This window comes from Poecilia formosa, unplaced genomic scaffold (assembly GCF_000485575.1).
Source record: "Poecilia formosa unplaced genomic scaffold, Poecilia_formosa-5.1.2 Scaffold68, whole genome shotgun sequence".
NCBI lineage: Eukaryota > Metazoa > Chordata > Actinopteri > Cyprinodontiformes > Poeciliidae > Poecilia > Poecilia formosa.
The window spans coordinates 2,030,439-2,058,235 of record NW_006800007.1 but is presented as its reverse complement, the minus strand read 5'-3'; the positions used below and the strand labels follow the sequence as shown (position 1 = coordinate 2,058,235).

The following is a 27,797-nucleotide window of genomic DNA, read 5'->3' as shown; positions in this document are numbered from 1 at the left end:
CAAGAATGCATTTTTTCAGCTGAATTTCAGAATGCTTATCTATAACTTAAAATATTTAACATTTTTTTATATTTTTCTTCAAAAATAATTAATCAACAAAGAGATTTATTACAAAATTACTTATACAGATTCATTAAGTTTTTGTAGAGATCTCCATTATGTAATTTGACCTTTTATTAAAAGGGATAGGTACATAAGAGGATTAGGGCCACTGGAAAAAAGAAAAAAAAATCTGACTTCAATCTCAAAATTCTGACTTTTTTCTCAGAACTGTTGTTTTTATTTTTTATTTTTTTTTGTCCCCAGTGGCCCCAGTCCTCTTCCATAGATAGGTTTTGTTTCTTGTAGATCACTTTTATGCCTGTTGATGCATATTCAACACATAGCATGAATCATATTGGAAGCACTTTGTCAACATCTAGAGCTTGGAGTTTAGCCAGGTTATGCTTAATTTAGTGATTTAGCATGCTAAACACCAAAATGTATTTGATATATTTTCAGAAATAGTTTGTAGTTTATTTAGAATCTGTCAGCAAAATTCATTTTGTATATATTTGTAAAATAATGTCAGGCAGTAATTGGTTAATTCATGTTTTGCTCCTCCTGTCCTACTTTATTTCTACCCCTACCTTTCTTGTGTCATTTATTTACTCCCTCTATATATTTAGGGTAGCTGTTGCATGCCAGATTGTCTCTTATCTCTATTGTTTTCTCTACTGTCATGTTCAGCCCATTACTTTATGTTTGTTTAGCATCTTCGTTTACACAGGTAGTCTGGCTGTGACTCAAGGCTCTTTTTCAAAAGAGATTTTAAAGCAAATTATCTGCAGGTGTAATTACCAGAGGAAGGCTCAAGTACCAATTAAAATCTAAATAAAACACTAGAAATGGGAAAAAAAATTTCAATTACACTTTTTCTTTATTTGTGAAATAGACGTAAAGTCAATGAGGGGATTTAAAATTTATAATTCATTCTTGTAGCTTGTTCAGATCTGATTGCCTTCAGCTGGAGCTTCTCGAGTATTTAAAATGTCTTTGTAAGTGAATCTTTACTAGTGAAGACCAAGTGTTTGCATAGATCAGAAGAGTTAGTATTCTTATTTTTGGGTGGTTGTTGTGACATTTTAGTAGTTTCTGCATTAATTTTGCACAAGTAGAGCATATGTGTGGGTATGTGTGGTGACAATGAACTTTGCAAAATTGAAAAAAAAAACAACAACAACTTGCTGGCAGAATATTACATTTGAAAAAAGTATTAACAGCATTTTTCATGTAAGATGTGATGGTGATAGGTGTGTTACCAGTTTAGCTTTTTTATATTCAATATCTGACACTGAACACATAAAATAAAAATAGTATTCTTGTTGAATCGCAGAGATGTCCTGATAAATATTTCCACCTCACAAAAGCTGAACGGTTCAGTCCACTCTCACACTCTCACTGAGCAGGCTAGAGGAGACTCAGCTGGAGCCTCAGTGACTCACACTAATTCAAAAATGACCCACTAGGAAATTAATAACACCACTTGAAAGGCACTTGTGAGTATAAGAGAATATGTGCAAATCGGCTGCTCAAAAGCAAGCCTGCAGATGTAAACGACGAATAAAAGGTGATTTCCTTTATTTTAGATTGAAGGATTGTAACTGCAAATGTTTACAGATTGTAGTGGAACTTTTCTTTAAGGTTGATGCTTCTTCAGTTCTGATACTGCAGACCTTTCACTACTTTTGGAAATGAGTAGACCTAAATAGGTAGTAAAATAAATATATACTAAATTCTTTCTCTCCCACACATTGATGGTGCTAGATGAATATATTATCACTGGCGACTTCTGTTCACCTACACACATGCTGTTTGTCTCGCATCACACCGTCTATATATAGACAGAACATTGTATACATAATGTATTTGTGAGCTAAAAACTGTCTTTGTGGGGGAAACGAAAAGAAAATGTTTTAATTCAACAACTGGCCGAGATGGAAGAAAAACGCAGGGCAAATTGTAGTATAATTAGCCATGCTCTGACAATAGTTAAGTGTATTCTTTCCAGGTAGTCGGATAACTGTTTACCTACTTGTGTTTTTTTCCAATCTCAAGATGAATTGAGTAATGGTGTAAAAAGTCAGGGATTGAAAAATGGTCCAGAAAACAAATGCATCCAAATTCCTCAAAGCTGCCAACTGTTTTGCTGAATTTGTGGTACTCAGTTTAATAGGGGGGTGGGTAGTTAGGTTCAGACATCAGTAAGCTTTGCTTTAGCATCCATAGATAACATGGATGCTGCATGCAAAACACAGATGAATGCAAAAGAACAAAGTGTCCAGACACTAACAGCCCCCCAAAAGCTGCTGCTACACTGTGATTGTTATCAATCTTAGACAAAATCTTTTGTCGTGGCTCGTGAAAAAAATCCAAAGAAAATTGTTGGTGATGAGCTGTGATTGGTGGTCTGGGGATTTTCAGTGAGAGAGGCACACAGACTGCCCTTTATGTTTTCTCAACTAAGGAAAACCTATCAAGCACTGTCTGAAAATTTTCAGTTATTTTGTTTTTTATTTTTTGCCAAGTTACACAGTTTTCTCCTCTTCTCTTTTTTTTCAAGATTATGACTAATATTAAGTGCAACGAGATGTTTTGCATTCGGACCAAAAGTGCTGTTAAATCTTTCTGCTTTGAACCAACATTTTCCATCCTACCATATGACAGGAGATTCTAGATTCCATCATATTGACCCCAGACAGGCTGACATGTTTAATTTCCTTTGCACTGTTCCAATTGCACGGTGTGTGGAAGAACTTAGACTGCTGTCACACCAGATTCCTGCAAAAAGATATTTCTGCAGCACCTTCCAAAGATCTTTCCTCACATACCCAGAAGTGGAAAATTAATTGCAAATCTTTCTCCATCTTACCACTAAGTTGGCATACCCAAAATCACTGGTACATGTTTTGTCTAAGGACTGAGTCACCCAGGTACATGTGTTTTTGCTGCTGAACTCCCCTGACAGTCTGTGTACCAAAATCTAATTACATGAAAACAAGCAAGGGAAATTAAAGAATTTAATTTAAATCTAAGGAATTGACGAACATCTATAGCCTGACCCCATGTAGAAACACATTTAGAAATTAAAATATGAACTTGTTTTACTTTTGATCACAACATACAGGCTCACCATTCTCTCGGTGTTTCTCCTTTTGCATGCATGTATGCTCACACATGTAGACATGTAGATCTCATAAAAGCAACTATCCGTACCCCCTCCAAACTGTGTCATCTATTGTCTCCCTACTTTTGATTTGGATTCTCTCCAAAATACTGATTTGTGATTGGTTGGTTTAATGTGTGGCTGGAAGGCAGCACTTTCCAACAGCAGCAATCCCAGGAAGACAGGCACTATTAGGTAGCAGGCCTTACATTCAGTACAATTTTCTCTCTAATTTATCTGAAATGGGAAGCCCTGCAGCCCATCCCCCCAACTGTATTCTTCCAATTTAACAGATCAGTATGAACCGGTTTCCTCGTGAGGGTTTTATTTGAAACGGCATAGATGATACGTGGTGTGCAGCAACATGGTTCCAAGTAGACTCCAGCTTTTCTCTTCTCTGTTTGAGCAAGATTTAACACATTATTATATAACCAACTAAGGCGATAAAGTACAATCCTAATTAAGCACATGGTACTTTTTGCTTCCAATTAAAATTTACCTTGTGATTTCGCTGTTCACAGTCTGTCAGATTTTACAGAAACCATAGCATTTTTGTTGAAATCCAGCCACTTGTCATGTCTCCAGTGATCGGAGTCTCTGACACTGGACACTAACCCCATGTAGAGGTGTGTGAAATACGGTGCAAATATAAAAGAGCACATACAAAGCACTCAGGGCTGCAGGCTTGGTCCTATGCATGCTTGGGCAGGTAACGACAAAAACACTGGCAGACAGCATTGTGCGGTTTTGTGCCAATTAACCCATTCAGTTTTACACAAGTTCTTACAAAGAATATGTGTGTTATATGAGCACTTGTCTAATCTGAGATGGGGCTGGGGGATAAAAAAGTTTTAAAGGGTAAGTAGATTGTTGGACGTTTCTTCAAAACATACTGTCTTCAAAATGAGCTGGAAGCTAGTGAGGTGAAAAAAAGCATTCGCATTTCAACAACGTGATAAAATCACAGCACCATATGGAGCCCTGGCATGATGACTACAGCGGATTCAAGGTCTTGGTGGTCTCATCTAATATAAATGTCTCATCTAAACTTTTCCCCAGTCAACATCTGAAAATACCAGCAGCTTCCAAACTGAGATCAGTCTCATGTAAATGTACCCCAACTAAAGTTTCATAATGAGAAACTTTACTTAGGCTCTCTAATTTATCTAAATTAGAGAACAGAAATACACACGTTCATTTTTCCAGCAGGATCATTCAATTTCACATGTCAGAAACTTAGTGAATGAGGTATGGAGGAGCTTAAAAATGAAATACTCAAAAAAACGGACAAGAAGCATTTTGGGATTTGGTTCGTATGTATAAACCTTCTTGGCTGCATGATTAAATCACACAATTTTGTAGTGCCAGCATTATTGTTCTCTTATGCAAAATGTGTCATCACATGTGGATGCACATTTAATTTATACATGAAATATTGCAGTTTTTACTATGTACAAAACAAACAAGGGAAAAGAAAGCGCTCTCACTCTTTGAACCCTTTAGTTTATTTTTCCACAAAGCAGATATGTCTGGCAATACTATCAACAAGCCAACAGAAAACTAACACCATTGCTGTGGTGGTGTAGCAACAGATAGTGCCAGCTGCCCTGCTAAGGCTGTGGATAAAAGTGCTACTGCCAGCAGTTTCTGCCTGTAATAATACTGTTTGCAAATACTTTGCATGTTCAAAATTATTTTGTCAATTGTCCCAAAATATGGGACTGTTCAAATAACTTCATCATGTTAGAGAAATGTTTAAGTTTGTTGAAAAGTAATGTGTGTATAGCTGTAGTTACGTATCTCATTATGCAAAATAAACCTTTGCTCTTTTCAAACTTCTTATCTTATTGGTACCATACAAAATTATAAACCTTTTCACCTTTGGTGTGGTTACAACTGCAACCTTTTATATATTTTAATTTTAAAGTTTTTGTGTATTCTTCGTTGTGCAGAATCTCAGGTGTATGAAAAAACATCCAATGTAACATTTAATAAATCAACATAAATGGGCAGATATTGGTGTGCAAATTCACTCAGGATCAAAAAAACATTTTGGAGGCATATAACACTGAACTGTGTTACCATGGTGATCATTATTATATTTAGATATAAGCAGGGAGGACAAGGAGGGATTGCACTGCGCAACACAGAGTGGGTCATAAGGAAAGAACATTATATAAACTAAACTTTGAGAAGTTAAAGTTTAAGGCAAATTGGGTGAAAACAGCATAAAGTACTTTTTATGCTGTTTTTTCAGTTTTTCAGATTTTCTTTAGGTCTATTGGGATGGACGTTTTTAATTTTTTGGTGTATTTTTTTTTAACTGTCTCAAAAAGAAACTAAGAATATAAAATAAAGATAAAATCCAAAGAGTGTTTTTCTGTTTCTAGCTCACAAAGTGCTCATATTATATAATCAATATCTGACAGCAGAAGTCGTACAATAAAAAGTCACAAGATTATTAGATTTCAGATTTTGTTTACGTCTGTGCTGGTTGCAATCTGTCTGAAGACCTTTTCCTAAAAAGAAAAATCATTGGTAATTTGACTCTTAAGCCTGTCTGTCAGTGGTGAATGTGTGTGTCTGCATGCCCTCCGGTTGCATATCCACCGAGCCTGTCAGTCTTGTTAGGGACGCCAATCTCACAGTGGCATTTGGGGGGAAAAAAAAGACTGACATTACTTGGCCGGTAACTGAATTATTCATAACCTTGCACATTTAATCAAAGAAGAACAGCCAACAACCGCCATTAGAGATCTCACAGCTTGATTGGATTATACAATCCTTGAACTATTTATTGTCAAGATAACAGCAAAACGCTGTTATTTTTTCATCGGGCAACCTTTATTTCTCTTCTCACTTTCTGTCCCATTCGTGTCGCCTAAACCAGACATTCACTTTGAACACAGGTGGACTAAAACCCTCCTGGGTAACAAACACATCCATGTACAAAGACTCACACTGACACTGAGTGAAACACTCACCGACGTGTACAGGTAGCCCTCACTGTTCATTGCTAGATAGAGTTTGGTCTGCACCCCTTGGATGGCCACCACTCGCAGTCCCACCGGAATGAGGTTGAACATGGCTGAAAACAGAAACACGTTTATCACTCACAGGGAAAATACAGCATTTTTAGAGTAACTAAAAGGGATACACAAGCAAGATAACATTTCTGAAGCTATCATATGTAAACTGCTTTGTCAGAGTTCCCTACCTAAAATGTTCCATTTCCTTTCAAGATAAGGGAATATGAAAGAATAAATATTTCACAGACCATGTCAATGCAACAACCTACAAAATATACCAGCTTTAGGAAGAAAGTATTAAAATGGTTGACTATTTATTTGACTGGATTTTCAATTAGTTTTTTTTGTTGTTTTAAGAGTGATATAATTAAACACATTTTGTGTCCCAAGGATGTATTTCATTCAACTTAACATGTTGAATGAAATACAACATCCACAAATGCCAATTTGTGGATCTTTTCGTAAAACACATCTAAATTATATAAAAGAAAATGCCACTGAAGAAGCTTAAATACCTACAGGCATGGTACTACTTGACTTGTTATTGGTTGGAGCCAATAACAAGTCAATAAAAAGACAAGTGCTATTTATTTTCCCGAACCCCGAGCCAAAGTGGTATATAGGGAATACTTAGGTAATTGGCTTCTGCAGATGTGCTGAAATGGTTTTCACTCTGCATATTTAGTGTTTGAACTATTAAAATAAGAAGTTAAAAGCATTTTTTCATATCACACAAACTAAATATCAGATTAGCCACTGCTAGCTGACAGTCGCTACTCTGAAAATTACTCAACAGTGAATCACTCTAAATTCACTTCAACTAACCACTACACACAGGATAAGATTACAAAACCATTAAAATATAATAATGTCTGTCTGGTTCCAGACAAAGCTGCTGGAATATTCTTTGTGGCCACGCCAACATTTACACAAACAATAGTCACTTATATAAACCCTGTGGATTGAACTCAGGCCAAAATACACACAAAAAATAAATAAATATAAACCTGTCTGTGATTAGGAAGCTGGATATTGGTTTTGTGTCTGAAAGGAGCAGCAGCAACCCAGCTGGTCACTGAGGTATATCCCCACCTAATTAATATCCGCTTGTTCAGTGGTGTGTGTGTGTGTGCGTGTGTGTGTGTGCGTGTGCGTGTGTGTGTGTGTATAACTTACTCATATTGAAGTCAAAGGTTGATTATAAGAGTCCACATAAATACCCGTCTCTCTAACAAAACAAACTGCTTTGTGGTGAGCCGACGACTGCAGGGACTTATTAATGAAAAGCCTGACGTGTTTTACTTTACTGGGTATGGAGACAAACATAATAATGCTGATGTTATTTTAAACAATCCCTTTAAGCTTATGTTCATGTATGTTCTATTTTTTTTACTTAAACTCTACTGAAGCTCTGGTTGTTCAGTGTATCCTCACTATAAATATCCACATCTCAAACACTTCTGGGTGAAGTGAACTATAGAGGCTTTTTGAAGGGTCACTTTATTTGCTCTCTGTGTTTAAGCGCAGCAGACACTGTTTGCTTTAAAAAAGCATCAGCCAGAAGAATGTATATTGTATTTACTTTACAGCAGCTTTGAGAGATTAATTTGACTTTAATGGGAAATACATCCATTTCAAGCACAGTCATTTCCAGAAAAGGCTCTGTTCTTATTTATTATTTTCTCTTACAAATTATGTTTTATATGTATATTATTGAAATAATACATTTGGATCACATTTCTATGTCTACAACAGAGCATTTGTCTTTTTTTACTCCTCAGCATCAATAACATAAGACAGAAAATTCTTCACTTATTTTTGACAGATGTAATGGACTGTGGCTTGTGCAATCATCTGCAGTTAAACAAAGAACTACAGTAAAAATATATTTATCTATTCTCACCAAAACAATTTTTCCCAGGGAGTAATAATCCTTGAAGACAGCAGAGTCGAAATGAACCGCATGTCAGGATTTGCTTCTGAAATATTGTTCATCTTAGAAAATGAACACTGTGAACTGTTTTGTGTTGTACAATCAGGGTTCATTTCAAGATTTTCAGTAAATAAGTTACAATTCTTGACTAAGTAACAGGCAGTCCATGCTTCTTACTGAGCATAATTCATGTATACATAACTTGCCTTGTACACTGGTGTGCAGTCCAGTTAGAACAGGAAGGAGGTCATCTCAAAACTATTTCAACAAAGTTTTGAAGCGTAAAATTGTTCAAAATGTCTGGTAGACTGAAGCAGTCTACCAGAACCAGTATTCAGTTCTTCAGCAACATGATCTGAAGTATTTCGTCTGTTGAACTGGACCAGATTCACGAGCTGTAATCAGTCACTATTGATAGATACAGACCTCTGCTGACCAGGAACTCGCCACCAGAGTTTTGGGGATGTTCTGAACCGTCTTAATGGTCATAATTTAACCCTTGTTTAACTTCTTTTCATTTTTCCTACATCAAAAAGTTCACTTGTTGCCCAACATAGTTTGCCCACTGAAAGGCAAAATAATGAGATAAATAGAGATATTAACACCACCTGTCAGAGGTCATAAAGTTATGATTGATATGTGTGTATATCCAAAGCGTTTGATGTTCCCTCTCTTGCTTGTCATATTGTATTAACAGTTCTTTTCCTTACACAGGCACCTTCCTCACGTCACATGTCTCCGCTCAGATCTTCCCCTCGGTGCCTCCAACACGATCAGCACGAACTGATCTGCTATCTCCCTCATTTCAGAGGGATTACCAGCCGGAGCACTGATGGAGATTTTTAAAAGTGGGTGGGGGGAAACTCAATTACTTTCTGGCTCCTTGAAACACCTGAGCACACTGAAGAGCGACAGGGCTGCCGCCTACGCACGGACAGCCTGCTGCATGGAGGAACATGGATTGAGAAAGAGAAGGGTGGCCTGAGGGACAGCTTTCATGATCATCTCTGTTCCACCTACTCGCAAAAACAGTCATGACCGATTCAATGTGACGATCAACCTGAACCTCCCAACAACAGCTGCAGTTCAAACTAGTAGCTGTGAACTATAGTTAGCATAAACGTCATTTTTAACTTAATAGTATTAGAGCAAATGTTGAAGCAAGACAAATAAACTGGACTGACTGGAGTCAAAACGGTTTTGATTGATTTTACATATTTTCAATGAACAACTTTGTAAATGTCTGTTGAAAAGTTGTAAATTTGTGAGGGAAAAAAAATCCATTATTGAAGGCATTAATTTTCAATATTAAAACTAAGGATCTTAAAAAAATGTTAAGAAAAAATTCAGTAGTTCACTGAGATAAAATCAGAAATGTGTGCCTGTATCACAGAAGTCATTTTAGGTTCAAGTAGTAATTCTGAGATACCCATCTGGAAACTTCCCAGAGTGTAAGGAGTACACTTTTCCTGATTTCCTAATAAAAACTCATGAGAATAAATAAGTTGATAAACATTTCCCATAATCATGTCCCGAGTTTAAAAAAAAGTAGTTCTTTGCTTTTCTAGACCCTGTTTCTGCTCTTCCCTCTATGCCTGCACTCTGTTTCACCTCAGTCACCTCGGACAAAACCTAACTGTCTTCCGCTGATACGGCCCCTTTCAATTTGGATAGAAATATCTGCTAAATGCATAAACATATATCTTACCAAAGCTAACAAAAAAAGGCATAGAGGCAAAATGTACTGCACATTTTTACACTAAATTTCTAACTTCTTGTTGTAGCTAGCTGTGTTGCAGTCCTGTCACTAACGTGAACAACTACAAGAAGAGGATAATTGGTTAAAATCTGATTTTTTCATTTCTTTTCTGCTCTATAACAGTGTTACACTTATTATCTCTTGGTTTTCTATAAAATGCTGCTCTTTGCCGCTCCTTCTGCAGAGTTAGGCCATTTTCAGGTAAGAAGCGGAATATGCTGCACCTGACACTTTGTGTGTTCAAACAGCCTTAAGCAGCTAAATCATTCAGCTGCCATAATGAGGAGGTCGGCATGGAAAACCTGCTATATTATAAAATGGGGGAGTAAAGTTGGAAAGGAACCAAAATCTGATTAAGGGAATAAGATTATGTTGGTGAAGCTTATGTGGTGACACCTTATATCTTGTATAACAGCAAATCCAACCTAACACTCAGGAATCAAAGACAACATTTTTAACTTTTAAATATTGTTGCTGCTCATATTGCAACACCAGGCTACTGTACTTGATTCAAAGGTGAAAGTTTGGGGCTTTAATCCCCAGTAATTTTTTTCTTCTTGCCAGTCACGATACACTGAGCTGTACTTTACGACTACTGTGCATTTAGCTTAATCAAAAGTCCACCAGAAAAGGTTTGGTCTTAGGGCTGAGAAGATTTTTATGAGTCACAATTCAGTGCAAAAGTAAAAGAAAAATTGGATTTTGTATTGGTTCCATGCTAGTGATAAAGCACAAGACGATATAGGAAAGAAAAAAAACAAAACAAATATCTGATAATCAGAATAACGTATTCGAATAAGGGACAAACAATATGATAATTATGTTTTTGTTTTTTATGCAATGAAATATTGCTTCCAAACCTTTGGATTGTGTACAGTGCAACAAAGTTAAGCACAATGAACATGAGATTTTAGATGTTCATTACTAGATTGTCATCCTATGTAATTCCACTTGATTTTAATTTCCCTTCATTACTCCATCTGATATTTCTCCCATTGAACTTGATTCCTCCAGCTGAATTTCAACCAGGCCAATCAGAAGGAGGAGCTGTCAACGATCTTGATTTTTTGCCTCGTTTTAGAATCGTAGTCGGCATATGGCGTTAGTTTTAGCAAAGGCAACAAACAAAGGAAAAGAACAGAACCATTCAGTCCATGTTGGCAACGCTTCCGAACATTGAATTAACATTAACTGCCATCTCGTCTGGCTCCGTCCTTCTCTCTCCGCTTGTTTACAGGGATGCCGTTTCCAGTAAGCATCACCGTGCCATCGCCTCCAGAAAGAAATAATTTCTCAATAACTGAGGGTCCCTCTGTGCGAAACACAGCGTAGAACAACAGGCTGGTTTTTATCTGGCTCGATCATTACTGCTTTTTTAAACAGTCTGGTTATGGGACTCTGCAATAACATTAATAGGTTAAATTTTGGAGTTCAACAAAGTTATAAGATTGAAATTGTAAATTTAAAAATAGGATGAAATTTATCTGTAAAGAAATGTAGCTTTTTTTGTTTGTTTCAATAGTTTTTCAGATGTTCAATTTAAGTAGTTGTGATGCAATGCAACTGAATATTTGAGTTGAGAAAGAATACAGTAGCATTTATTTAGCTTTTCCCATCACATCCCCTCCTCATAAAAAAGAAATGACAAACTTCTTTGCTAAACAGTCAAACAGGGGAGAATCTGTCAGCTCAGCCAGCTACTGAAGCAAAGATCAAATCCTTCCTCGTATTTATCTGTGCGTGTGTGTGTGCTCACATTTGAGGAGGTCCTCTCCCACCATCACAAGACAACACCAGCTCCAAGAGGACTGCACTCTCCGTCACCATGGAGACAAGCGCACCCAGCGCCTAACAACGCTATTTTTGGAGCAGCGCAAAGAGCTTCACTCCTTCTCCTCCATGTTCAGCAGCTCTCTTTAATTTTCTTTTGACAAACTACTTTGTGCTGATGCGGGCCAGTTATTATGCAACCTAATAAAACACTGAGTCCAAGTAAATTTAAGGTGTGCTATGCTTGCTAGATAAGGAGCGTTTAATAGGTGGCGTATGCAAGATTAAAACACTGAGACATCCTTTCTGTGTCTTTATGCCAACTTCTGCTAATTGGTTCTCTGTGTTATGTTTACCTTTCTTCTCATTGTTGCAGTCTACTTAGCATATATAACTCTTAGATCAAATATCTATCCTTTTGCCAAATTGTTCTTTTGAATAAATCAAATTTAATTAAGTCACAAAGCACTGCACTGCCCCAGCATGCAAGATTTTTATTGTTCTTTCTAATTTGGAGGTGATCCATTTCTGCTGCACTGTTAGCAGACAAGTGGCTTTGCTGTTTTTCCTCCACTCATCTCCTGTTTCAACTATTAAACAAAGAGCTGGTGGGTGTTGTGGCTACGACAGGAATGCATCATTGCATGCTGTAAGACAAAGCTCTCTCTTTCTGTCTTTCACACAGAGTGTAGGAGAGGAAGATGACGGTCGTGACCCAAGTTCAGGTTTTTCAACAGAGTGATTAATCAGAGAAAATTAAAGTGCTTCTCAGTAATGAGCCACTTGAAGTGTTGAAACAAACTTTTGTTTTGCTCCGTATAATGACCTATTTACTCAGTTTGAATGCTGCTGAATGCAATGAATGAAACACTGAAAATTGAACTGTCTCTCTGCAACTTGAGCAGAAAGTTATGTTGTAATTGATGGGTTGTTGGGAAGTGTAGCAACTCCAGGGATGCCTGTGGTGCATCCAATTGTAGAGATGCACCAATCAGGCTTTTACCGGATGATAAAGAGTTCCAGGTGTTCCTTAGATTTTGACACGACAATTCAAACTTTGACTAAATATAATTTATTTTCCGTAAGATCTGAAACATAAAAATTAACAAAATATTCTTTAGGTTCTTCAATATTGGTAAGAGTTTGGAAACCATTAGGAAATGGACCAAGTGCAAGATTATCACCATCTACAGCTCTGGAAAAAATGAAGAAGAGATCACTTAAAATGATCCGATTCTCTGATTTTACTTTTTATAGGTATATGTTTGAGTAAAATGAACATTGTTCTTTTATTTTATGAAGTACTGACAACATGTCTCTGAAATTCTAAGCAGAAATTTTAAATTTATTTTCAGAAAATGAGAAATGGTCAAAATAACTAAATAGATGCAGTGCTTTCCGACCTCAAATAATGGAAAGTAAAGAAGTTCACATTCATTTAGAATCAACAATACTAATGTTCTAACTCAGGAAGAGTTCAGAAATCAACATTTGGTGGAATAACCAGGCAGTTTTTAGTGGGGATCAGTGCAGTGGTCTCAATTTTTTTTCCAGATATTTCAAATCATATTTTTATTAAATTGAAAGTAAAGTGCATAAAAGTACATAGCATCACTGTGCTTATAGACTAACAAATGTAAAAATTCTTAGTTTTGATGGCTTTAATAAATAAGAGAAAATATAATTTCCCTCATCAGAGCCATTCAATGTAAACTGACTGATGGTTTTTATAGAATTGATATAGATACGGTAAAGTTTAGTGTGGATCCTTATTCTGTCAACTGAATGCATGTAGGAGAGAAAACACCATTGAGACAGAGATTTAGGAACTTACTATAACTACTGTCCTCCTCTTTTGTCCCATCGATGGTTCCATCTCCCTGCAGCTGCAGGTGGAAGCCTTGTCGACTGTACAGCTTCGTTACAATCCCCTTTAGCTGGGGCTCTGTGGAAGCACAGGAGAAACAAAAACAGAAGAATGAAATGAACACTAGAGTTACGCAATATTTAGAAAACATGCATTGCGAAATGAATATTGCAGTGATGACAGTGGCTGCAAATAATCCACATTTCTTTACTTTCCTAATATTTTTTTAAACACCAAGGTCATCGAGTCACGCTGCACCTCAAATTCTAATATTGTCATCAGGTGTAAGAAAAAGGTGTAAATTAATTGTACTTAAAATATACCAGCATAACAAAAATAGCATCCAAATAGTGTTTTGCAATTGTGGTTTTTTTCACCGTGTTGGTGTTAAGATGATGGTTGTGACTGAATATATTGTGCAGCTCTAAAGCGAATCATTAATATAAATAGCTCTACAACCAGATGAAATGATAAGTGTCAAATTTAGCTGGAGCTGGGAAGCTTAAAATGAGCAAATTGATGATTTAGATTAAGTTAGACAGCCAGTCACATTTTAAATCCCAAAATAAAAACAGCAACAATCCGAGCTGAAGCAATCTACTTGCTGTGGGCTTTTCTATGGAATGAATAAAAAGCATTTTCACTTATTTGCATGTATTTAGACTTCCACTTTAGCTAAAGTCATAATAAATTATTAATCAACTGACTCAATGTATATAAGTATGATGTAATTATTAGGAACTCATTTGACTCTGGATGTTTTGGTTATGAAATCAATGAGCACTGGCGAGTTCTTTGTTATTTCTACTATGAAACTGAACTAAAAAGGGAGCCCCGGCGGCACGGCTTCAAAGGAAAAAGACCACAGATGGACAAGAGCAAAGACTATCTAAACCAAAACTGACTCGGGCCACGGACATGTAACACTCCAGCTGTCAGAGACGGGTGACGATTTTTCCATCTCACTTGTCTTTTTCTCCACTTCTTCACTGACTCCATGTATGATTAAACACCAATAAATTGACATATTATGTTTTATCAACAAAATACCTCAAGGAAATATGAATGTGATCAGAATATATATTAATATTACTGCAAGAAGAATCCTAAAATTAGGTTTAACCTTTCAACATGGTTCCAAAATTGAGACATAACACATTGCTTTCAGCTTTTTGCTTTAAATATGCAATCAATAAAATGCCATGCATCACACTGAACTTAAAGAGGAATACAAGGAAATGTGGCAAACAGTAGACAAAAAGCACACTTAATCTTATTTGGAAATATCAAATTCGGAGGGAAGCTGAATCTCAAATTCTTTAAAAATCCAGATTTATACAAGAAAAAGTATAAATCAAGGTGGTGAACATGTAAAGTCAAGATAACTGATAACCAAGTTTCACCTTGTCCTTGTAGAATTAAATTGGCACCTAGATTTGAGTCTAATCTATATAATTGGATCAAATTGGTAAAAATCATAACACATTTGAGTGCAATTGCAAAATAATTTGATGTTTTGTAAAAAAAAAAAAAAAAAAACTTGAGATTGTTGAGAACTGAGCCCACTAAACTGAACAGAATAAAATGAAATCAAATGGAAGCAAATTCATATTTAGTGATCATCAGTATTAAGTCTGTTATTTATATCTTTAACCAAGAAAGATTGCAGTCATTTCTTAGCTCCACCTGCATTGAGAAAGTCCACACTAAGGCGCTTCACACAACAATAGCAGGAATATTGTTGTGATGTAATCAGACTGGTCCATTAGCACGTCATCACAGCTAAATTACTGTAATCTTAATCTCCTGTTTTTAATTCGGTCACATGTCAGATGTTCACATGAAGGGGAATATGACGCTGTATTTATTCCTGTTACTGCTGTGTTACATCATGAATGTCCAATTAGAGCTAAGTGCCCTCCATTATCTGGTTACTGTCTCTTCTGGAGTGTTTGTTTTTTTCTTAGTGGGCAACCACACCTTTCATCTATTCTTCTGTCTTACTTGTAGTTTAGTGAAACCATTGTGGATTTACTAAAGTTACCTTTGCAACCCGTTTGCCAAGAATTACATTGTGCTTTAATTGTAATTGTAAATGATTTCATGTTTAATTGAGTTACTGAGCTCTAAAAAAAGAAGATGTATATATATATTCTGAAGACCAGCTACTTCTGAGACTGAAAATTATTTAAACCTCATCAGTTTCTCCATTTAAGGAAAATAATGGATGGTGTAAACATTCTATATTGAACAGTTATATAAACAATCACTTAATCAAATTAATCCATCCCTGAACGTCCATGCAGGCTTGCAGAGGGGCTGGTGCCTATCGCCAGCAGTGACTGAACGAGAGGCAGGGCACATCCTGGACAGGTTACCAGTCCATCACAGGGCAACACAGACACATGAGACAAACAACCATCCAATTTACAGAAACCAATTACCCCAACAGTCATGTTTTTGGACTGTAGGAGGAAGCTGGTTTATCCAGAGAGAACCCACGGTCGCATGGAGAAAACATGCAAACTCCATGCAGAAAAACTCCAGCCTGGGATTTGAACCATGACCTTAAAGGCATGTAGTGTAACTGTTAATGTAAAATTATTTTAAAATGAAAAAGTGTTTCAAATATAACTGCAAAAACAAAAACAAAAACAAAATTTAAAATGTAAACTTTGATGACAACTTTTGCACCTATACACACAAAACAAGAAAAGACACTTCTGGCTTTCAAACAAACAAAATTATTTGCTCAATTAAATCTTTTCCCATCCCATGTCAGATTAAAAACTAACCAGTTTCTTTATCCCAAAAAATAGGTGACTGTGATGCATCAACTTAAGTAGAATTATAAATGAAAACAAATTATTTTCTTTCTGTAGTGTGATCTGTTTTGTACGGCCTTCAGATTTGGATAATGGGGACAAAGCTAACATTTCTTGGATGCAGATCCAACTTTTTCAGTCATCTTCTCAGCAACTTGTACAAAGTTTATTACAGTCTATGTCTTAAATACAGCTCTTAATGGAAGAAAAGCTACTGAACAATCGTGGGTATCCTGTTAAACTGCACAACAGACCTCGACGCTTGGCAGATTCTAATTTACTTTTTTAAAAGCAAAAATACAAAGAGGAAAATATCTATTTTTTTAAACATAAAAAAAAATCATATTCAAGTATGCTGCTGATAGAGCAAAACAGGTTTTTTATTTTTTATTTTTGCATGCATCACTGATGGGAGCTGATCGAGGGGAAATCAACCGATTCCAGTCGCCAGGTGCTTCTCTAAAATTATGGAATTAAAAACTCTTTAAAAGTTTGATTTTGTCACAACAAATGTGAACTAACAGAAAAAAACCTATTATTATACATTTAACCCTCAGCTTAGACACTCATCGTAGAAGTTAGAAATAAATGACTTCGAATCAGTGCAATCATTTTGTATAAACAGAAGAATCATCTGGTAATTTTCTCTGCAGAGGCTCGTTAAACGCTGCATGCTTTTTATGCAAATAATCTTATTGCTATATAGTTCTCAAAGGCGAAAAAGGAGGTCAGAGAACAAGCATCCTGACAACAGACCTGGTCTTCTCCTTCGTCTTTTCTTGGAACCAAAGAGTTTGACCCGTGAGAAGACATTGAGCCGGTTGGGTTTCTCACAGCTTCCTTTGGCTTTGCTGGGGCTGCTAACGCAGCGGCAGGCATTTGACTTCTCCCGCTCCCTCGCCTGCCTCTTCTGCCTGATGAGGGAGCTGGCGATAGCCGCCGCCATAGCCAGTTTGGCAGCGGTCTGGGGAAGAAAACTTCCAGAGAAAAGTGGATGAATCCGGAACGGCGGATTCTGGCAGGAAAACTTCCAGGCGCAGCGCTACAGAAAGTCTGAGGCAACTACGATGATGCTCGAGATGAAGATTTCGCAAAGTGCATCAAACGGTGAAATGAAATAGTCCCAGAGGGGAGGTAAAGCCAGCTCGCTCGAATAACCTCCTAAAGGATCATTTTCCACGAATCCATGCGTTATTCAGGAGTCGTCCGGTGTATCTCCGAGAAAAAAGTCAAGTTTGATAAACAAAAATTAGACGGTCGAGAAGAAGATGCAAAAAGACTTTCACCAAACCGCGTTGCGTGTTCTTCCAGCAGGATCATCTTTCTAACACAAAACAGCCCAAACCCTGTCTCAGTCAATGGGTTTGCGTTATCCCACTAAAACACCAGAGCAGCGCACATGCATAGTAACCGGTTTGGTGAATGAAGCGCAGTGGGAGGAAAACACCTGTTTGCAGACGCCTCTGTGACTGTTCCCCTTAATCCCTCACTGTGAAAGTGCCGCGGAGAGAAAGACACTTAAAAATTCACAGCAGAGGACGTGAATGAATCACTTCGGAGATCCGGTTCGTGTTGTTTGTTTTCCCTGTACAGTTTGCTAGAGCGATGCGCCCCATGTTGAATCAGTAAATAGGCGTGAAACGCAAACCCAGCGAGCCGCGCCGCTCAGCGCGTCCCCACCTACAGCAACCTGGAGACTGAGCAGCGGGGAGGAGGGGAGACGGCCGGTCCGCGTAGTACAGACACAAACACACACCAGAGACACCACTAACAAAACACACGCTGTCATGTGACATGTTTCATGTTAAGTACCAAAATAAGAAAAAAAGGCGGGGTGGGTGGTGAAGTGAAGAAATCCAAAAGAGGGGTAAAGAACATCACAGATTGTTTTCTATTAAAATGGCAAACAGCTCTAAGAGTAAAACATTGTAGCAAATTGTGATTGAAGACGATTGTTAGCCTTACACACCGCCTTAATATCTTAAAGAAATGTCATGATATGTAAAAATAGTAAGAAAACGGGAGATTTTACTTGAACACATTTGTGGATTTATAGTAATTTAAAATTCCTTTAAAATTTTGTCAAAAATTTAGAATTACAAGAAGCCAGAAGAATAAAACTAGAACTTTAAAAAAGAAGTGCATTTCGCAATAATGAGACGTAATAAAACCCACCATAAAGGTTTGATTCTGCGATATCCAGACATCACCAGGTTACCTTCACTTCCCACTGGACACTTTTAAAAGACTAACCAATGGTGCCATCTACAGTTGTAAAACCAAAAGTGACACTGCCATTTTTTTTTTATTTTTTTTTACTTTATAAAGAAATAGGAACGCCACACCTTACGGTTAGGAACTGTCATAAATACCACAAGAAGCTCCACATACAACAAACACCACAATTTGAGGAAGATGAAGCTGAGATTTCAACAAGGATAAAACTGGTATAAGAATCATTCACACTAAAAGCTTTGCAAACAGCAAAATCTGTCAAAAATTGAATGCAAAGATTCATTTCAGCACCATGGACAGCAACATAAACTCAACCAAGAGTTGATCTCAGATTAAAATGAAAAAAATTAAAATTAAAATTAAAAAAAATAAAATAAAACAAAGAAAAGATGTGCAGCATGATCCCTGGCATTCCTTTATGCACGGCAACCAAGTCTTTGCAAGAAAACCAGATTTCAGATGCATAATACATAATTAAAAAAAAGAAGCACGAGCAGTTTAAATCCAACATCAAGAATAAATAACTTACCTGAAACAGATTTTCTCAGAGGAAAAGTCATCTTTTTTCCCAGATAAACCCAGAAAGAGATTTATTTTGTACTTGCACTAGTTGTAAAAATGCTGCTGAAGGGAAGAAGAAGAGACTCGATTCTCCAAAGTTCAAAGCATTGTCAGACAACTGTCAGAGGCGCAGTGGAGGAGAAAGCATCGAGGCGTGGCCATCAACTGGAAGGATCATTACAGGACATTAGCGACATGCCATTATAAGTTCTAAAACGCTCATTAAAGATTCATTTGGTCGCCGTTGTGGATCCAGCAAACACAGCTCTGTGTGTTGTTGGGCTCAGATGGAGAGGTTAGTGGTGGTGGAAGGAGAGGGCAGATTGGAGAAAAGTGAACGAAAATGTGAGCTGCGACTGTCTACTTCCTTCTTGGGGCACTGAAGACTTTGCTCTCATGTTACAAAAATGATGTAAAATGATCCGCTAATGCGCAGTCTAAACTGGTTACTCAGGCATTTCCACTTTGGCTGAACATATCGACGAGACAATGGTGAATCTTTACATTAGGCTGAATGCTTTTTGCAAAGACGATTCTCTGTTCTTTGGCAGTTTTATCCTATTAAGTGATAACACCCATAAAAAGGCGACCTCCACAAAATGTTCTTGCAAGAAAATGTTCAGAAAAACCTACCTTCAAATATGCACTATGGTGTTTAGTGTTTTGAGGAGTTTGACCCCATGGTAAACCCAAATTGGGTGATTCAGCAGCAATCTGTGGTGTGTGTGCTATGAGAATTATGTATGGTTTTGAACACTAGATGGCGCAATTGAACCAACAATCAACTTTTCTTGGTTGCTGATTGGGACTTGGAAGAAGGCCTGACAGGGTTCAAAAGTCCAGATGATGATGGGAGTTCACATTAAAACAGGAAAATGACCCTAAATGTACCCAGAGCTACTATAAAAATGCAGATTAAAGCAAAAAAAATCTAATAAAACTCCAGACCTTCATCCAAATCAGAATATATCACAACTTGAAAGTTGATATAAAAACTAAAGGAAAGAAAATGTTCACAGATGCCACCCATCCAACAGAGTTTCAGATGTGCTATAAACAGGTGAAAGTTTTTTATCTGTATCTTGGGACCTAACTTTAATTCACAGAATAAACTAACCTGCAGGTTGCAAACAAAGAAAATTCTGTAAGAGTGCGAAATCCCATCTTTGTGTCAATATAAATATTTCAAAATGTGTCAAAGAAGATATTGATTAGTACAGAAGATATAAAAAATTCAATCGTGTACAGTTCTAGACATTTTGATTATTACTGTTTGATTCTATTTTAAGCTGTTCTCTAAAAGTCCTCAGTTTGGATAATGTGTACCACAGAAAGGACATTCAAAGTATCAAAGAAACAAAGCTATTAAAATCTAGTCATGCATACATGTAGTTGTTTTTCTTTCTCAGGTTTTATGGTAATCTTCACACCAAGAACAACAATATAAAAAAATGTCCTTTTGCATGTGACAACATTTTTTTCTAGGGCAAATACAGGAATAGATTTTAAGCTATTATGACGGATGATGATGTCTGTTTTTTTTATTTTTTTTATTTACAAAAATAACCTCAGTCAGTACCCTGTCAAGTTTAATTTGATGTTTTAAACACTTTTTTTTACAGTTTGGACAGAGAAGACCGGAGAGCTGAGAGAGAGCTGGAGAGTGACGTGTTAACGGTTCTGTCTATATGCAGCAAAGCTCATGTGAAATGTGTTAAATGTCAGTCTGGCAACTTTCTGCAAAGGGCATGTTCATCAGTGCAGCCTAGTCTAATGGTCAACTGTACATTATTGTAAGTAAAACCTTTTAAATAAAATTATTTTAATATTTTATTTTATTTTTTTACCCTATAGATTTGTTAAGACAAAGATTCATGTGAAAATTAGAGCCTGGTCCAAACTTCATAGTTGTAAAAGTACATATTTAAATTGTAGCATATTTGTATTAAATTATTTACGTTTTCTCTACAGTGAAACGCCTGTAATGTAGAAATGCTTGTGCTCCCATATAGCAAACCCTGCGTTTAAAATCAGATTCTGTCCCCTGCAAACACACCGAGATGACTTGATTCACTAATCCCAGGTTCTGCATCAGTCATCCCGATGACTGATAAATTCAGACAATCACTCAAGCAGACAGTTTGGCCTTCCAAAAGAACGACTGCTTTATCATTGACAGCTCAGAAGACTGATAGAGTCAGGATGTACTCTTCAAAAGTGATGTGAGTTAAGCATTTAAGATGATGCAAAAAATAAAAAAGGTCTACATAGGAAGAAACTTTTCTTGCAATATTCAGAAAGCAAGAAGCCTGGAATTCACAAATCTAACCAGGTGCCTGTTGATTATCTAAAATCTGGAAGGGGTGTTTGTGTTGACTAGTTTTAGAAGAAAACAAAGCTCTTCTGCAGAGTTTTAAAAGGTCAACATTAAGCCTGGGCAATATTAGCCTTATTTCAAGTCTTGGCAATTTCAGCAACAAAAGCGTTTAGAAAATTCAAAGACACTATGCAGCAAAATCACTCTTTTTAAAATGAGTTTATGTCTTAACAACAGAAGAAAATTGTACTTTGGTTATGCGGTGGGTCAATGATCCAAAGCTCTGCAGCATATACAGCCTGCAAAAGGCAGAAGGACTCGAGCAAACATAGAAAATTCCTACACGTGGCATGTGTGTTGCTTGTGCAGCAATGTGCCACGGATACATTAATTACTGTACTGCCCCAGAATGCCTGTCTGCTGCCGCCTCATGGGGCCACATTCACTGTACTGTACACACACGGAGCCATACACACTGCGGGAGAGTAAAAAAAAAATCATTAGGCGCAGCTCAGAGCATCCATGTTTGATTGAACCCAACATGCAACCACGCTAAGTTCAGAGAACTCATTTAATTTAGCCTAAACAACAGAAAATTAGCTTAAGGGAAATAAACTTCATATTTCCAACATTTTAGTAGGAAGTTAAATGAGACACATTGTTTATTGTTTTGTCTACTTATTTCATAAATGTAGAAAGTATTCTAGAGAAACCCCATGGTTTTATTTTCACTTGTAGCTTCAGCTTTTTGCTGCTGTCTCAACAGCGCTTTTACAAAATACAATCATTTTTACCTGAAAGCACACCCAGGGGAGGAGGACCCTTAATTCTTTAAAAATGCCCGTCATCACCTGTACCACATTTCTATTATTAGCCACTAGAGAGCAGAACATCAGCAAAGAAGAACAGGAAGACTGGATGCTGCTGAGGTGAATCAACCTTTGTGTATTAAATATATCAAAACAGTTACACATATTTCCTCTTTTTAACAACTCAAAATTGTCAATATAGCAACCCGACGTTAATTAAATTTTCAGTTTACAGAGAACTCAATAACCTTGCTGTTTTTTAATAGGAAAAAGATGCTTTCAAGATTTTTCCTATTGACTATCACAGAGGTTTATGCGAAATTAAATCATATCTGTGAATAACTCCTAAACCCAGTAACAGGATGCACATTGTGGTAATACACGGTGGTGGATAAACGACAGTATAATCCTGAAAAATGCAGAATAGCTTAAAAGGTAGCTGCTTCGGTCGGTCATTCAGCCCCCTGACAACAATGTGCTTCTGCTCTCCTCCTTGTGTGCCATGAATTTGGCACATCCACGACAACAGCAGCTTACAGCGTGCTCGGCCACCAGCTCTGTGGTGATACCACACGTTACCATGGATACAGCACATACGTAAGAGGGTGTGTGAGAAAGATGGGGTGGAGAGTCCGTGTTGCACACTGGGAATGGGGGGTTGGGTTTTTACAGAAAGAGAAAGCCATCAGTCGCTCAGGGTTTTAGGAGCTTCAGCACAGAGAAAGTGTCCTGTTCATTTTAAAACAGTGCTGCTGTATTCATAGCATAGATAAATGAGTTAGACGATTGAAACGGAAGGATATGAGGCCCCATCATTTATTCTGGTTCATATAATGTAAACCTTTGTGGGCAAAGAAGCTCAATCACCAGCACAAGGAACAATCCCTGAGGATTTATGACAAAAATCAACAGAGAAACTCATCAGTATAGAGGATTGTGATATTTCAATATAAAGTGTAAAAAAGTTTTTAATGCTCCTCTAAACTTATTATTGGAAAAGCTCAACTTTGCCTTAAATTGTAACTCGAATGCTTTATAAAAATATTTCAAGAAAAATTATTTGTATCTTTTGCATCAGTTTCCAATACACACTTGTTTTTGATTATTCAGTGCAGTTACCTCTGGGGTCATGAACTCTTGATACTGCTGTAACATTAAGGAGCATTTATCTTTCTGTTGTTTCAGGTACAGGGATGTGGTCATGACACATCCCCATTTCTTAACGAGTCTCTGCATCAGTGTTTTATTTCTCATCTCAATTAATATAAAACACTGAGCCTTAATGTTTACACACCTAACAAGTTAACCTATGCAACTACTACTAAAGTTATATATCACTGACTAAATCATGTTTCTTAATCTCATGCAATGCTATGTGGACATTTTCTCTGCATTATGAAGATTCACCTCCACATCGCAAATTCCTAGAAGCTCCAACAGCAGAACTGTCTGACCTATATTTTGATGAATTCAGGTTTTGACCATTTGGGGGCAGCGATGGAGTGTGTATATGGGCTTTACTCTCCAGTCCCTAAAGGTCAGGTAATCATAAATATGGGGGGGGGGGGATTAAATATGTTGATGTTACAGCAAAAATAATTTACTCTGCTAACATAGAGGCACTCTATAATTTACTCCCATTATGAATTACACACACGCATCACAGACTCTGCTAATGTAGAAGAACTCTACATTTTACTCTCTTCATTAAATAAACACATCATCACAGAATCTACATTTAATTTGTTTCAAGATTAGAAACATCATGACAGCATCTTTCCATAAAGTCTAAAAGCCTTTGACTATTGAAGCATGAAGAAGTTCAGTTATATTCTCAAACTCACTTTGATTTTTAAATAAAACACAATATGATTTATTGTCAGGAAAGGTGTTTTAACTAAGGCAAAAATAACATAAAGGAAAACTATTTTTAACATGGTGTATAAATAGTCTCATTTCTGATCTTTGCTCCAGTTTAAATTACAGTATTAAACCACCAGTTCTAGCTTTTATCTCTTTAAAATGCCAGAAGTAAATGGGAACACAGGGATCGCCCGGCATTTATCCTGTAACCTTTTGTACAGCAGCTGCCTTCAAAGTGTTTTATCTGCTTGTTAATGCCATATTTTCTTTCACACATTGGGAGACTGTAAGGCTTTTTTCACTCTGAGAAAATAATTCATCTCCGTTTCATATGTCTATAAAAGCTAAATTTGGCAGTGAGACACAGAACTCACACAAATGGAGGACATTCACGTCTGCCAGCCATTTTTGGTCTGTTTGGTGTGAAAATGACACAAAAAGCCATTGTGGTTCACTGCTGAACGCTGAACGGTTTGGAATCTGGGAACTTACAGCAAATGTGAGACACAATGTGTAAGTAAGGCCATGATCACCTCTGAAACTGAAAATGTAATGAATCTTAATTCCTCAAACTGTTGTTAAAAAAAACAGCATAAATATTCATGCAGTTATCTAATTACATATCACAAAAAAATAACTACAGACTTCGTACTGTAGAATATGAAAGGATTTTTTGACCATTTTAGTCAGCGAGCTTGCTCTTTGTTTTCCAAAGTTCTTCTAAGACTCTAGTGACGTTACACATTTTGATAGGCTGCGATAGGAGCTAACGCTGATCCTTTGAGCTCCATAGTTTACCCCCCGATTTTTACAACTAGCTGATAGTCAACCAGCCTACTTGATAGACAAAGTCAAAGAAGTGATTGAATGTCAGCTTCATGGCATTAAATCAGTTCTTCAGCTTAAATAGAGTTTAACAGATCATTATGTGCCAATAGCCCCGCCCCTCAACTTTGGAGTTGTGCTGCAGGAAGAGGAATCATAAATAATCAATAAAGCTTTAGTAAGTTATACTGTGGCTTTGCATTTTAATAATCTAATGACATAATTTAATAAAATAATTGTTCATTACATAAATTAACCTGATTTATTTTGTGGTGAATTTAATTACTGACATAATGATGTATTTATTTATCTGACTTTGTACATTTTTAAATTACAATTAAACACTGAAAACACACTGGTGCATATATTTATACAACTTTGACTGCACAAGTTGTGGCTCGTTAATTCCACCGCGAGAGAAGTTGATAATTTATCAGGGAAGCATACTGCGAGCATCAACAGACTGTGATCTCTGGTCTTGGAGATTGTTGTGTGTGTGTATTTCCCTGCGTTTGTGTGTGTAAGTTCTTAGGCTGTAATGGCACAGAAATCCCAATCAGAGGCACCAAACGGTGTGTGAAATGGCCAGAGTTCAGACAGCAGCCTGCTTGGAATGAATAATGCTACAGCATTCATTACCCCAAGCAGTACGCACAAAAGTGTGAAACTACAGGCTCCAGAGGCTCCCTATGTCTTAGAATTAAAACCAAATGCAAATTTCCCCTTAGCCCTTCAAGTTACTAATAAAAAGCTCCTGATCTCAGATTTTAAATGACCTTGGACAGGGATCATAAAGCTTACTGACAGAATCAGACATATTTTTTATGCACTTTATAACAAAACTATCCAAAAGAAAGTTGTTCATGTTCTGTTATCAAAAACTGAAGGATAATGCCTTGAAATTACATTTGTTGTAAATTGGTGCTGTGAGGTACAAATAAACTAAATTAAATTCAACTTGGGCCTTATATAAAACATTTATTATGTTTAACTTCAACTAAACTGCTCATTCTCTTTTTCTAGTTTTTAGAAGGGTGTCCTTCAGTGACCTAAAGGAACTGTAGATAGCACAAACTACACAAATGGAACTGATACAAAGTTTATACAGGACAAAAAGGTCGTTTCCAAAGGACACTATATGGAAAAACTAAAGAATTCAGGTGTCTGGAGCAGCCTTTTCAAGCTTTAAAAGCAAAAACTAAGCAGTACTGTATATATTTTCTTCTAGCATTAATAATGCAGAGGTAGCAAAGGACACCTTGTGCACACCTTGGAGACTCTAAAATTTGACAGCCAATGAATGAGTAGAATTGACTTTGCCATTTAGCAGGTCTGTGTCCTGATGGTAACCTCCTCACTAGCCTCAGCGTATCTGTGAACATTATGCAGGGAGGTCAAATGTGCAGCGAGGCAAACTGGATGTGAACATTAATGAAGCTAATTTTAGTCTGGTCACACACTCCGGCTTTCTCTTGCATTGGAGTGTCCTCGGTGAAGAAGTTGGTTGTTTTATTTCCCGGCAGAAAAGCTCCCGATGCCCCAGCACAGATAAGGAAGATTATGTGTGGTGTGTAAGCCGTGAATGGTGGCATCTCTCATTGTAAAGGTGCCACACACAACATTAAAATGATTATACATATTTACAGAACCATCAGAATGTGTGTGAATGTGCCAATGTAATTGCATGGTTTCCGCTTGGCATAGATTATTTCTGCAAAATCATCATGCGGAACAAATCAACTAGGCAGGAAATGAAACTGCAGCAGACATGAGTCAACTAATGGGAGTGGGTGGGTAAATAGGTCATGTTCCCTTACCAAACGGAGTGTATCCCAGTTTTATTGTGCAGACCATGTGCCTGGTGAAGACGGCGCACAGAGAAATCAATGGAAGCATAATGATAGTGAATTGTAATGGATCCCAGTTAGAAACATAAAAAACAAAAACAGCTGATTCGGAACCTTACATCTGTGTGAAAATGAAGGAAAAAGTCCAGACGTGGACCTCCATGGTCTTGGCAGGCTTATTGTTTTTAAATAATAATAACTTTTATTTAACCAGATAAAAAGCTCGTTGAGATCTACAATCTCTCAAGAGGGACCTAGCAATACAATCTCACAGAAGAACAGAGTCAGTGAACTCAATGTTCTGCTTTCCTCTGTAAAAGTGGGCCGGATCAGGACAGATCCGGGGAAATTACACTGAAAATGACGGCATCGCCACTCAATTTTGGCTACTCTCTGCAGTGTAGAACAAAAATGTCTTGGATTTCCACTTCATGGAAGACATGTGAAAGATCAAATTTAAGATTTTTTCCACTGAAAGTAATATTTATATGCTAACAGCCATATGAGTATTGCCACCTGGCTAGTATTGCTGCCAAAATAGTCCCGAACCACCAAAACCCTACAAGACGCCTGAAGGGAGTAGAGTATCTGACACCAATAGGTCCTAGAGGTGAGGGGTTTGTAACTTTTAGATGTTTCTGTGCTTCAACGCACCCGAGTCAAATAATCAGATCATTAGCAGAACTGGAGAAATTGACTGCACACTGAGGAGACAATTCAGGTATGTTGCAAGAAACTAGTTCTTGCTTACCCCTCCTTTAGATCCTCTAAGTTACAAAATGGACCAGACTCATTTTTAGATTGACATCTGGAGAAAGAAGCCAAACCAACAACTTTACGCTCATTTTTGTACTCCTCAAACTATTCCTGGGGAAAGGCTGGACAGAATGGCTGAAGATCGTATCAAGCAAAAATCATTTCTTATCAGTTGATATCATCAATAATTATTGAT

The 27,797-nt window shown here is 37.1% G+C and overlaps 1 protein-coding gene and 1 long non-coding RNA gene across 9 annotated transcripts in view; one reads left to right on the top strand and one right to left on the bottom strand.

Moving 5' to 3' along the window:
* Positions 1-27,797, bottom strand: part of fgf13a (fibroblast growth factor 13a) — a 100,273-nt gene that overhangs the window by 10,909 nt on the left and 61,567 nt on the right. For 6 of the 8 annotated variants that reach the window (XM_016672945.1, XM_016672947.1, XM_016672944.1 and 3 more), the window contains 2 exons: positions 13,531-13,641; positions 6,190-6,293 (listed from right to left, as the gene is read on the bottom strand). In XM_016672945.1, the coding sequence (XP_016528431.1) occupies positions 6,190-6,293; positions 13,531-13,641 (215 nt within the window). Of the gene's footprint in view, positions 1-6,189; positions 6,294-13,530; positions 13,642-17,144; positions 18,097-19,152; positions 19,253-27,797 lie in introns of those variants that run through there. The other 2 variants (XM_007555128.2, XM_007555127.2) reach the window with 2 other exon arrangements.
* Positions 121-4,546, top strand: LOC107836582 (uncharacterized). Its single transcript, XR_001662497.1, has 2 exons — positions 121-189; positions 333-4,546. It is a non-coding gene; the product is annotated as an uncharacterized LOC107836582 (long non-coding RNA).